Source organism: Panthera tigris, chromosome D1 (assembly GCF_018350195.1).
Source record: "Panthera tigris isolate Pti1 chromosome D1, P.tigris_Pti1_mat1.1, whole genome shotgun sequence".
NCBI classification, from domain to species: Eukaryota; Metazoa; Chordata; class Mammalia; order Carnivora; family Felidae; genus Panthera; species Panthera tigris.
In genome coordinates this window covers 56440570-56453275 of record NC_056669.1, presented here as the reverse complement: position 1 = coordinate 56453275, position 12706 = coordinate 56440570, and the positions used below count along the sequence as shown (strand labels likewise).

At 52.0% G+C, this 12706-nt stretch overlaps 1 protein-coding gene across 1 annotated transcript in view; it reads left to right on the top strand.

Annotated features, from left to right (window-relative positions):
* The first annotated feature begins 6172 nt into the window (after positions 1-6172).
* The window catches only part of SLCO2B1 (solute carrier organic anion transporter family member 2B1), a 46918-nt gene continuing 40384 nt past the window's right edge, over positions 6173-12706 (top strand). The window contains exon 1 of the mRNA XM_007080833.3: positions 6173-6472. Within this exon, the coding sequence (XP_007080895.1) occupies positions 6457-6472 (16 nt within the window). The 5' untranslated portion in view covers positions 6173-6456. The remainder of the gene's footprint in view (positions 6473-12706) is intronic.

Here is a 12706-nt window from a genome sequence, read left to right as displayed (position 1 = left end):
GCTTAGAAAAATTAAGTAGCCACCCAGGGCCACATAGCTAGTTGTGGGCAGAGCTCAGGCCTACGTGGCTCCAAAGACAGAATTGGTTTGCTTATGCTGAACTTCCTTCCCTTGTGGCTATCTCTGGAAGACGGTTGATGTTTTTAACTCAAGAGACAGGAGTCCCCAGCCTAAGGACCCTTGAGGAAGAGATTCTGTGGTCCTGGGCTCTGATTCTGGGCCCTGCTCAGATTTGGTAGAGAGATTCACCCCGCCCTTGCCAGAGACCTGGTCTGCTCTATTTGGGACATCTCAGGCCTGGTCTCTCCCTTCTTCCAGTAAGACTCATGTGTGTTTCACCCAGAGGACAAAAAAAAGGGCAGGCCTTTAAATAAGTACAGCACCACTTTGCTAGTGAGAGTGTTCTAGGCATGAGTGCCAGAACAGTCGGAGTGAGCAAATCTAGGAAGAGTGTATGCCGAGAGGGAGAAGTAGGTGTGTTTGGGGTGGAACGTGAGAAGGAGAGAGTTGAACAAAATGCAAACTGACAATGCTCCAAATAAACAGCACTGATGGAACCAGCTAGCCTGTTCCAGCTGCTCCTGAGAGTTAGAACAGAGGCAAGTTGGGAGTCCTGCCCTGGCCCAGACTGGGCCCTAATGCCAGACAGAATTCTATTTGCCCCAGCAATTCTCACCGGAGCATCTGCGGAGGGCCAGCCTGGCAGAGATCAGCTGCCTGTGCTGCTCTGCTTCCTGTCTTCCCTATCTGCAGGCTTACAACCCCATCAGGGAGGAAGTGACTCATCTTCCTAGATGAAGCATGCGGCATGCTTCCCTGGCAGCTGGCGTAAACTCTGCCCGAGTCACAGAAATGAATCCTGGGGAGTAATGGGCCCTTGGGTTTCTGTAGATAACCCATGTGGTGCTGCTGCATGTACTTTCCAGAGCAGTTGCCTCAAGAGGATAAAATAACAAGTAATGTTGACTGAGTACCTATTACCCACCTACCAGGCCCTGTGCAAAGACATCCCCTTAATTAGTCCCATCCTACAGATGAGAAAACAGAGGCATAAAGTCACACAAGGATATGGAGTTTCAGTTTGGGGAGATGAAAAAGTTGTGGAGACGGGTAGTGGTGGTGGCTGCCCCAAAATGTGAACGTACTTAATGCCACTGGATTGTACACTTACAGTGGTAACAATGGTAAATCTTATGCTATGTGTATTTTACCATGATACAAAACAACTTACAAACAAGCAAAGAATTAAGTAACACAGCTACCAAGTAGAGAAGCTAGGAGTCACACCCCGAAGTCCTGCCCCAAGGCCTTGTTCTTGACCATTTGCCATTTTGTCTCATCTGCAAGTGGAGATACTGACCTGGCCGAAGACTACAGAGAGACTGGGGCACTGGCCATCAGGCTGGGAAAGATGGCTTTATCCTGAGGGCCGCTGGGGAGAGCAGGGCAGGGCAGAGTTTTAAGCAGGGAGGGGCAGCATTAGATTTAAGGATTGGAAAGATCCCTCAGGCTTTTAGGAGGAGGGGCTGGAGGTGGGGAGGAAGCTGGGGCAGGTCCCAGCCAAGAGCCGCTGGTGGTCTGGACCACGGTGGGGACAGAGGAATGGGACGAAGTGGGCCAGTTTGAAAGACTTGTGAAGCAAAATAGAAAGTTGTGGAGGGAAGGGAGAGAGGCAGGAGCAAGCTGTGACTGCTCTCACTGGGCTCCTCCTGGCCTGCCCACTTGAGCCTCCTCTGACAGTGGTCCTTCCACTCCCTTTCCCTGACTGGAGTCTCTGGGAGGAAAAGCTCAGGGTGCAGCCTCCTCTCTGGTCCCCAGGGGGCAGTGTTGCAAAGCCTTCTGAGAGTTGGCCCTTGCTTCAAACTACCTGCAGTGGGGGGCAGATGCTGGCTCCCCTCTGTCTCTCCTCCCAGCCTTGGCTGCACCCTTCCCCCACGTCCTCTTTTCCAGGAGCCAAATTATTAATAACCATAATCCCTCATGCCCCACACTTGACACTTTACAAAAACAGTGATACATCGATAAACTCATGTGGTTCTTCCCCAAAGACAAGAGTGGGGAGTGAGACCCTTCCTTTTATCCCTCCACCACCATTTTATACTAAGGAAACTGGAGACAGGCAGGAAATGGGATCTGACCAATGGAAGTGTGTTAGTGGCAGAACCAGGGCTAGGAGCCACGGGCCAGCCAGTGCCTGGTCTAGAGCCTGTGAGAGGGCACCGCCCCACGGCACCCATAGCTGCTAACAATGGTCACCCAGCCTGCCTGCCTGCGCCCCAATTTTGCCCTGCAGTTCCCTCCCACCTCAGGGGGCCTTCTCGGTGATTTATTCCCATGGGGTTTGTCAGTCAGGTCAGACTGACCTGGCACGCACCTGCCATGATTTACTTCCTCCTCATCCTCTGTTTCCAGAATTACAAGAGTCATCCCATTACCATCGTCACCATATTAATAATGGCTCTCGTCTGCTCAGCTCTTAGAACTTAGCAAGTGCTAATCCATCCATTAGCTCATCTGAGCCTTATGACAGCCCTGGTCACCCAGCCAGGCCTTGGGAGAGTTTATAGTCTCCTGGGATAGGGAGGCTATGCACGTACCAAGTTGAAGATAGGGTGAGATGGTCAGGTTTATTGCAGATTTGCCTGGAGGTTTCCTGTTATCTCAGATAAGGAAACTGAGTCTTTGAAATCTTCTTACTGGGTCAGTTTTGAACTATCTGATGGCCAAGCTCATGCTCTTTCTGGGGCCTGGGGCTGCCACTTTCAGGGAGGGATGCAGAGTTTCTAGCATAGTATTCTCTCCAGGCTGAAGGGGGAACCTGGTGGGAGGTGGATGCAATTGGACCCAGGGAAGGTTGTTGTTGAGGCAAAAAGTCTTCCTGGGGAGGAACCTCCAGGGTGGTGTAAGCTGTAAAGAGCCCACAGCATGGGCTGTGCAAAGCTGGCTGTGCTGAGCCAGGGCCGGTGGGGCTGCATGGCCAGACCAAGTACCCACCTGTCTGTAGGCCTTTCCTTCTCCTCAGATGATTCGGGAATTTCCTATGTTTTGATCTAAGAGCTGTGCCAACAAAGAGGGATAAGATCCTGAACTGTTGGCAGGAAGGGGTCTGTTTCTCATCCACCAGAAAGAGAAACTGAGGCCTAAGGAGAGTGAGTGACTTCCTTGTCATCTCTCCAGGCCTCAGTCTCCCAGTATGAAAAAGGAAAGGGATAGATTAAATGAGGTCCCAGTTTCTTCCCACTCTGACCTTCTAAGCACCATGCGTCCATCCTTGCTGTCCTTGGCTCTGATCCCAGCCTAGGCTGTATATTTGACTTGTAACTCTGGGCAAATCACATGGACTCTCTGAGTGTCAGGGTCCTCATGGTGAGATAAGTATGACACAGCCTTCCTTGGGCAGATTAAATGAGCCATGCATGGGAGCATGTCTGTGTAGCTTGGGTTTTGACTCCAGGCAGTGTCCAGGGGCAGGAAAGGCTGAGACTCTGACTGAGGTCCTCACTTGTCTGCCCAGCCAAGGGCTCATTTATAGACATCCGCTCCCTGGCTGCCAGGCCAGAAGGGAAGTGGGAGCAGAGGTGCTGAAATAGCAGTTTGGAACCTTTTTTCAGGAAGGAGGCACTGGCTACCCTTCCCCTTCCCACCCCTGCCCCCCATCTTCTGGACATTCTCACACTGATATTAATAACAGTTCCAAAGGGGGATGGTTGGATGTCACGATCTCCATTTAACATAGGAGAAGACTGAGACCCAGAAAGGGGAAAGGACTTGCTGCAAGTCCCATAGCTAATTAGTGACAGAGCTGGGATTGGAACTGGAGTCTCCAGTCGAGGACTCAGGACTATTCCCTTACACCCAAAGTCAGATAGTTCTATAAAATGAAGTGTGCTCTATTTTTCTGGGTTTGCAAACCTCCAACATGGGTTGGCCTAAAGAAGGGAAAGGCCTGGGTTCTGCAAACAGGCCAGGGTTTGTGAAACGGCATCAGGCTTGGCATGAGACACAGGACTGTGCGCACATCATGGGGCCCCAGAAGCCTCAGAGCTCTGCAAACTGTGCTGGGCTATGCCAACAGCATGGGACTCTAAAAAAGGCAACAAGTTTTGCAAACTGTGGGAATCCACAGATGGTGTTGCCATCTACACACACCATGCGGCTCTGTAAAATGCACAGGGCTCGGCAAACCCCATGCTGGCAAGTAGTAAAGCTGGGGTGCCAACCAGGTTGGCTGAACAAGCTGGGACCACCCACAATGGGGCCTCACTGCAGGATTAGCCCAAGAGCCATCTGAAGACCTGTTAGCCTACCTCTGAGAAGCTCCTGGGTACCTGACCCTTGCTCCAATTCCAAGCTGGGTTCAGGAATATTCTTGGACCAGACTGCGTCAGCCTGTGCAGGCTGAAGTGATGAATGAAGAACACTCATGTCTGAGGTTCCTGTATATTCCATGCCTTGTGGGGTGTTGTGTGTTGTACATTGTCTCACTCAAAGATTGATGACATGAACGTAGCCTGCCAAGCTGGTCCCAGCATATTCCCAAACCAATCCATGTATAGAAGTTTTTCAAACCTCTGAAACTAACATGGAGGCACCTGAGCTTCCAGAAAGTCTAAAGGGACCTTCTCTTTCTTAACTATGCACCTGAAGTCTGGAATCTGAAGGTGGCACCTCTGCCGGTCTCTGTGAGGACTCACAGCGCTGACTTCAGTATGAAGGATTTAGAGAAAATAGACCCAATTGGTTTTCTCAAGCAGGAGCCTCAAGCTGAACGGAGCCTGGTCTTTATATCAATCTGAGTCAACTATTGACCTTTCCCAGTATAGTGGTCATGCATTCACATTTCTGGTTTCTTAAAGACTCAGTCATGCCACAAGTACCTATTGAGCACCACTCTGTGTCAGGATGCACATTGGTTATTTCAAATACTCCCCACTTCCCACTAGCTCCTTCATATAGCCCCCGGAGCCAAGTGGGACTGATGTCTATTTCTCTATCATTGCACCCTAAAACTTGGATTCCAAAGCTACATCCCCATTTCATACAAAGGCCCTATTCCTGGAATTGGTTCAAGTTCACTTCTGTATCTTGGATTTGGGGAAACCCAGAGGTCTTCCTCAGAAAATGCTGCCTGGGTAGAGGAAAAAGCCTGTTTCAATGCATGGCCCCACCACCTACTAGCTGGGTGGTATCTGGGCAGTTGCTGAGACTCAATGCCTCATCGGTAAAATGGGAGAATAAATGCTTGGCCTATGAGGCCAATAGGAGGACCCAATGGGGTCTCATGTGTGAGAATGCTGAACTAGCTGGAAAAGGCAAACAGGTGTGTTTTCTCTTGCTGTCCTGTTCTGAGCCCTGGCTTCCTTCTCTGAGCTCCAGACCTTCAGGTCTTTTTTTTTTTTTTCTCACTCACTGAACTTGCACAGCAGCCCTACAAGTGAGGGGCCAGCTGTCCCCTCTTTATGGATGAGGGAAATGACACTCAGAGAGGTGCAGAAACCTGCCTGAGGCCACACGGCCAGTGAATGACAGGACTGAGAAAGAGGCCCAGGTCTGTCTGGCTCCAAGGTCTCCATCTTCAGCCTTCAGTCCAGAAAACTCTGGAAATGTCATATTTACCCTTCTGCTCCCCAACCCCCTCCACCAAGATGCCTGTACTTTATGGAGCTGCTACCATGAGTTCCCCAAGGCGGGCTGGCCATTGTGATTCCTGGTGAATGGACTTCCTCTTGGCTCTGGATCCTCAGAGCTCAGAGAGGAGATGGGGTTTTGGTGAGAGGGGATGAGATCTTGCGGGAGACAGGGATTCCAGGAAGGGGGACAGTGGGGGAGAACAGGGGCTCTAGATGGGGCTCATGGAGGGTGACAAAATTTCTGTGAGGGGAGGACAAGAGCTTGGTCAGGGACAGACTGAGAATGCGAGTATAAGAAGAGACTGGAGAATCGGGACTGAATGATCCCAGGGCATGGGGATCATTGAAATTCCCTCTCCCTGCCATCTCTCTCCTGTTAACAGAGGAAGTGAAAATATCCAGGGGAATGCTGAGGCAAGAGGCTGAGGGGAGGCGACACAGCAGCCTCCTCCCATCAATAGGGCTGGATCTAAACAAACCCAGCCTCCCACAGAACTCTGGCCCTGGGCTGTCCCAGCCAGGAATCAGAGGAATTCAGAGAGACAGAGACAGAAGGAACAAGTGGCTGCATGAGGCAGGCACTTGGAGAGTGGGATCAAGTTTTGCAGGAATTCCTAACCCATCTTGGAAGAGGTGGCTGCGGTCCAGTGTGGCCCAGGCAGCATCAGCCTGGTGCCTGGAGTCTCCACATTAGCGCCTCCCTTCTAGAAGTGGCTCGCGACTGCTGTCTCCAGGGGCCTCCCGATAAGGTCTCACTCCCTCTCTCCTGCTCAGCTCCACTCTTGAAATTGAAATACGGGCTGGAATTCACTGCACCCCAAAAATCATGGGACCCAGGATAGGTAAGTCTAGATGACGTAAGGAAGGGGCATTGGGAGGGAGTCTGGGGGCTATGTTCCCAGTGTGGAGGGTGAGGAGGTTGTAGAGCCAAAATGGGTAAACTGGGGTGAAGTCGGGTGGGGTGGGGGGCTTGGTGTTCCCCATGCAGAGCCAGACATAAGCAGATATAGTGAAGGTGTATTGAATGAATGAGTGAATAACCAAAGGGGCAGGAAGGGATACTGTTTGCTCAGCTGGAGGCAGGGAACCCAGCCTATGCTCCCTGATGACACAAGGATGTTGAAAGGGCAGTGGAAATTCAGGCCACTGAGCCCCTCACCGAGCCAAGCCCTGTTCTCCCTCTGAAGTAGGCAGAGATACAGACAAAGCAGAGAAAAACACAGATAAAAGTGTAGTCAGAGACAGAGCAAATCCAGAGATATGCAGTCAGACAAAGGCTGGGACAGAAGGGCGACAGGACAGAGGAGAAGACAAAGACCAGCAGGTGTCTGCAGGAGCATGCAGGGAAAGGGAGGGAGGTCAGCCCCAGAGAGCTGGCTGCAGAAGAGACAGGGAGAAATGAAGAGAAGCAGAGATCATGTGGGAGAGGGAACCAGAGACAGAGACAGGAGAGAGACAGGAGACCTGCCACGAAGAATCTGAAAGATCAGCAGAGAAGAGAAACAGGTTCAGAGAGAGACCTGCAGAGCCAAGCCTGGAGTGTGACTGAAGCACCACGTGGAGACGGTGGCGGTTCTGTGAACGGAGCACCCAGTTGAGCATTTCTTGGGCAGGCAAAGGAGGAGGAGGAAACAAAGGGTTCTTCAGACGGGGTGGCCCTCCGGGCTGGCTGCCCTGTGGTGATCACTTCTGGCCTCTTTCTAGCTGTCTGTCCTCCTCCAGCTGTGTTAGCCTCACCCCCACTCAGGCAAGACTGAACTTGCTCCCTGTCTCGTGCACGCGACAGTAAGGGCTTCGTGGGCAAGCTGACACACCTGCGGACCATGGCATGGCAGGAAGGGTGGGATGGATGCTTCCTCTAGGGACCTCACAGGAGAGATGACAGTGAGATCAGAGTTGGACGGATTGGTTTGGAGATGGGTCACTGACAAACCAAATTCCCCATCAGCCTTGGCTCATGGCAGGATGGGAGGGTTGGTGATCTTATAGGTATGGGAAGAAACTAGAGACTTTGGCTATACTGCGCTTGCCCCCTGCCCCACTGTTATTCTGACCCCTGCAGAGCTCAGTTCTGGAATATTCTCTAGCTGCCCCCACATCCCACACATACAGCAGGAGGCTGACCCCAGCATCTACCCACTGGGCCACCAAAAGTCTTTCTTCCTGAGCTCTAACTTAAGCTGAGAGGCTAGTCTTCCTCCATGCTCTCTTTCTGGTCTGAGGGCACTCTGAGGGATGTGGGAATTCAGGTGGGGCTGGGTACAAAGCCTGGATCCTGGGAAAAGAGCAGGGAGCAGCTTTCCTGAGGGAGGGAGGCAGCTCTACCAGCCAGGGGCTGACACACAAAGAGCAGTCAGGGTCAGATTTGGCTCTTGGCCTAACCCCACCACCAACTCACCACATGTCCTTAGGCAACATGCAGAGCTTCCCTGTCTGTGGGGGAGGAGTTGGAGAAAATGATCTTCCAAGGCCATTCCCATTTTGTGGTTTCAGAGAAGCCACTTTCCTACTTCTTCCCCTTTGCTCAGCTTTTACCTCCACCAGGAAGGTATTTGTCCATTTTTCTTCACCCATTCTGGTGAAATTTGCTATTTTCCTCCTTCAAATTTGCCAACTCTCCAAATGCCAACTCCTCCAGGAAGCCTTCCAGACCAATTCTCCCAGCTGGAAGTAATCTTTCTCATATATGCTGTTTCACTTTTCTTTTTTGAGGTTCATCTTTTCTTGTTCCTAATATTGTTTCTGTTGCTTTCGAACCCCCCTGGGTTCAAAGTGAGCCAATCTAGGGCAGACAGGTAGGGCAAGGGAAAGAACCAGCAGTCCTGGGTTAAAATTTGAACTCTGTATCACTGGCTTTATGAGAATGAAGTGACAATCTCTCAACCTTTCTGATAGTTGAGGAAACAGATGCGCAGAGAGGGCAAGTGACTCACCCAAGGTCACCCACCAAAGGAGCAGCAGAGTGGGGGTCAGAACCCAGGTTGTCTTGATGCCAAAGCTCTTTCCTTTCTCTGCCATTACCCTCAGGGCTCCCACCTCCCTTCCACAGACCCCACACTAGTGAGACTCCACCCACTTGGGCATTTCTCCACTGGTTCCAGACAAAGCAAACTATTCTCTGTGCTAGTGACTGGGGAGTAGGCAGGGTTGGGGATGATTATTTCATCCCAGGCTAGGCCTTGCCTACTGGGGCAGATCTCAGGCAGCTGTGAACCAGATGTCAAGCTAGCCTATACCCTACAATTGGGTGCCAAGCATTCAATGCCCAGTCTGCTTTCTGAGACCCACTGTCTCTGTGCAGTAGATGGAGGGGGTTGGCCAAGGTGGTCGTTTGGTCTCTTCCTGTACTGAGAAGCTCAATCTTCTATGTCTGCAAGGAGCAGTGCAGCAAGGGCCTCTCTGTAGGGGAAGAGATCTCCCCATCAGTGTTAAGGGAGCCTGGCTATTTCCAGGGTGCCAACTTGAACTTCAGCTGCACCCTGGGGGTCAAGAAGAAGTAAAGACATAAACTTGGTTCCAGCACCCCTCATATGCTACAGCCCAGAGCCCTAAGCACTAATGCTTGAAACAATGGAGAACAATGCCAGTCTCACCAGACTGCGGGCTCCCTGGAGGTGGGGCCACATTTGATTCCCTTCTTGAGGGCCCAGATCTGAGCACAGGCTGGGCAGAGGCGGGGCATTGGGAAAGTCACGGTACATAGACTGTCCTCCTTCACTCCATGCCTCCCCCCATGACATTCCTTCCTTCCCTCCAACCTGTTGTGAAAGCCTACTCTCCTTGAGGACAGGAGACTCATGATATGGAGTGAGGTTGGGTATGATAGGGCTCCAAGGAGTAAATGTAAGCATGGAGAAATGAGCTGGGACTCACGGTTGGGGGACCGAGCATGGCCAAAGTCAGTGGCTACCTGTCTCTGAGCCTATGCTCAATGTTTTAAGCTGAAGGAGACTGACGTGAATTCCCTGTGGGCTCAAGGCTCACCCTCCCCCCAGGCCCTCCTCATTATTTTTAAGGTCATCTTGGGTTCAGATAGGATAGCCAGGGCCAGAACTGGAAACAGAAAGTCCCAGCACAGAGTGCCTGACCCAGCTTGGAAACCACCAGAAAGTGCTTGGCCTCCTCCCCCACCCTGCACGGATCTCCTTCAAGAAGCAACAGCTGAAGCTTGCAGTAGCTGGACCTCAAGCATGCTATTGTCCTCCCAACAGACCACCCAAAGTCCTGCTAGCAGGAATTTCCCAAAGATGGCAGCCAAGCCCTTCGTGGTTTTGACTCTTCCTCCTCCAGGAGCCCACCAGGCCATGCTGGGAACTGGAGCACTAAGGAGGCCCACTCCACCCCTACCCCAACCTGGGCCCCTCCTCTCCAGGCCCTGGCCTTCCCTTCGCCCTCACCCAGCTTAGCTGAATTCAACAACCATGTTTTTAAGCTGAGCCAGGTCTTGAAAGATAAGAAGTGGTTTGCTGGGGAGGAAGGACACTCCAGGCTGAGGGTACAGTACATGCAAAGGCTGAGGGGTGAAAAGAACAGGATGAATTTGGGGAAGGTCAAGCATCTACAGGGCCAGAGAATAATGTTTGCTAGGGGTGGGTAGATGAAGCGGGAACAGTTCCTGGGGGCCTTGCCCTCTTGAGGCTGAGGTGTCTGTACTCACATGTTGCGGATGGGGTGGGAAAGGAGGAGGGGGCTAACTGTTGTTGAGGACTGCAATGTACCCGGCACAGCATTTTCCTTCAATCCTACAAATACGCCACGAGACGGGCACTCTTCCCTCGCTTCCAGAGAAGGAAAATGAGGCTTACAGGGGTTACATAAACTGCCCTAGGTCACATAGCTACAATGTAACAAAGCAAATATTTGAATCCAAAGTCTTCTGACCCAGAGGGTTTCAGCAAGCACTTGACATGATCCCTCGGGACACAGGACGGGACAGGCTCTGCCCTAGGGAGTTCACTGCTTAATCAGGGGGACATAAGTAGTGCAGGAGACTGACCAGCCCTGTGGCCCAGAGTAAGGGCTTAGGAAACTGGCCCAGGAAGGGGTTTTATGGAAGGAAAGACAGCTGGTATGGGCTGCAGGAGCTAGGCAAGAAGGACCAGCAAGCCGAGGGAATACAGAGCAAGGAGGTAAGAAGGGCTCGATGCAAGGGTTGGCCACACTGGCCTCCTTCTACCCCAGCACTTCCAGAGAGAGCTGTCTGCTGTTGTTATGAGGGACAGATTGCCCAATACTTGCCGTGGGGGATATTTCCCTTCCCAGGCTTGGGCTGTGGGGGCTGTGCGTGCATTAGTGCTGGAGGCTGGTGGATTTTCCAAAAACATCTTGGCGCCTTTGGAACACTGTCCCCTCCCCTGACCTTGGCATCTGACCACAGTTCCAGGGCGGGTTTCTCTTTCGTTCTGTTCTCTTCAGATGGGGCACATGGCAGAGGTGTCTCACTCTTACTGGGCAAGTTGCCCACTTGTGGTTTCTGTTACCTTCTCTCCACTCATGTCTCCAGACAGCCAGAGATCTGGCTCCAGCCCATATCCCCTCATGGGCTCTCCTGGAGCCCGTGGCCTCCTAGGCATTTCTCCCTTGGTGCCCCCTGGCCACCCCAAGCTCACCATGGCCAAGGCTGAGCTCACCACTCAGTACCACACTATAATCCTGGCCTTCAATGTTGGCATGTCCAGATGCAGAGCTGTGCCTCTCCCCACTCCACCCCTGCCCCCAGGATTCCTCAGCCTCCTGCAACCCCCATAGCTGATTTTCCATGAAGTCCTGCCCATCCTACTTCCCACTGTGGTACCTTGGCTTGTTACTCTCCATTCCCACTGCCACTACCTGACCCAGGCCCCAGAGTCCCTTGCTGCTCTGGACCCCACCCCTGCCTTTGCCCTAATCCCTGCCCACCGCCTGACTTCTCCACGTTCCCCGCAGAGACATGGAGGTCTCCCAGGAGGCCAAATCGGACCTCATCCTTGAGCTTAGAACAAAGCCCAGCCCTACAGTCTGGCATTCAAGGCTTGTCAAGGCTGGCTCCTCCAAGCACTCTAGTCTCACCCCCTCAACCTTGGCCCCAGGGCTCCAGCTTTGTCAGACTGTTTGTTCCCTGAGCATTCTTTGTGCTTTGATACTTCTGCCCTTTTCTCTGATGTTTCTTCCTTTAGGAAGCTTTCCAGAAACTTGCAGTCTAGGCTGGGGCCTCTGCTCTGTTTCTGTAGGCTTGAAACTCCTTGTATCACATCAGTGAGCACATTTCACTGTGATTCTGTGTTAGATGTCTGCCTCCGCGCACCCCCCCCCCCATACATACACTGGGAGCTCCCTGAGGACAGGGACTGGGGCTGCTGGCCTCTGGGTCCCCAGAGGCCTGCCTCAGGTTGCTGTCAGGATATGTGGAATAAATCTTCATTGTGACTTCTAGAACCAGCAGAGACCAGTTCTTCCCACATGGTGACCCTGGGCAAATCATAGCATTCTCTGGTCCTGTTTCCTCATTCCTCAAAGCGTTAACCTAGCCCTGGCTTCCTGTCCAGTGGACTCCCCTGGCCCAGTATTGCTGTGGAGTCACAAGCAGGTGAAGAGGTCCATCAAACAGACCAGACAAGCACCCCCCCACCAAAGAGACTCCAACAGGGCAAATTGCCACATGCAGGCCCAGAAGCTTGGACCAGCTGAGTGTTGGCATATGAGAATGTGGGCCCAGTATTGCCAGATCTGCTAATCTTTCAAAAAGAAGCAAAAAAATCTGGAGTTTATGTCAAGTTTCCTGTTTTTAAATGTTGGCAACCAGCTTAAAAACACTGAGAAAGCAAGCATTGTGCAAGCCCCCCAAAATGTCTAGAAGTCAGATGTACCCCACCCAGGCAGGACTGCCATGTGCCACACCACTCCAGAGGGCACCATTCACTTTGTGGTGCACAGCCCACACAACTGTACATGGGCCTTTGGCCAGGGCCTCCCCATTGTAACCTCTGCCCTATACTCTATCTCTGCTAGTTCCTTTGGTGGCTTTGGCAAAGAGTGTGGAGGAGAGAACTTTCGTTCTCTTGCACAGGGAAGTTATTAGGAAAAAAAAAAGACGTTTG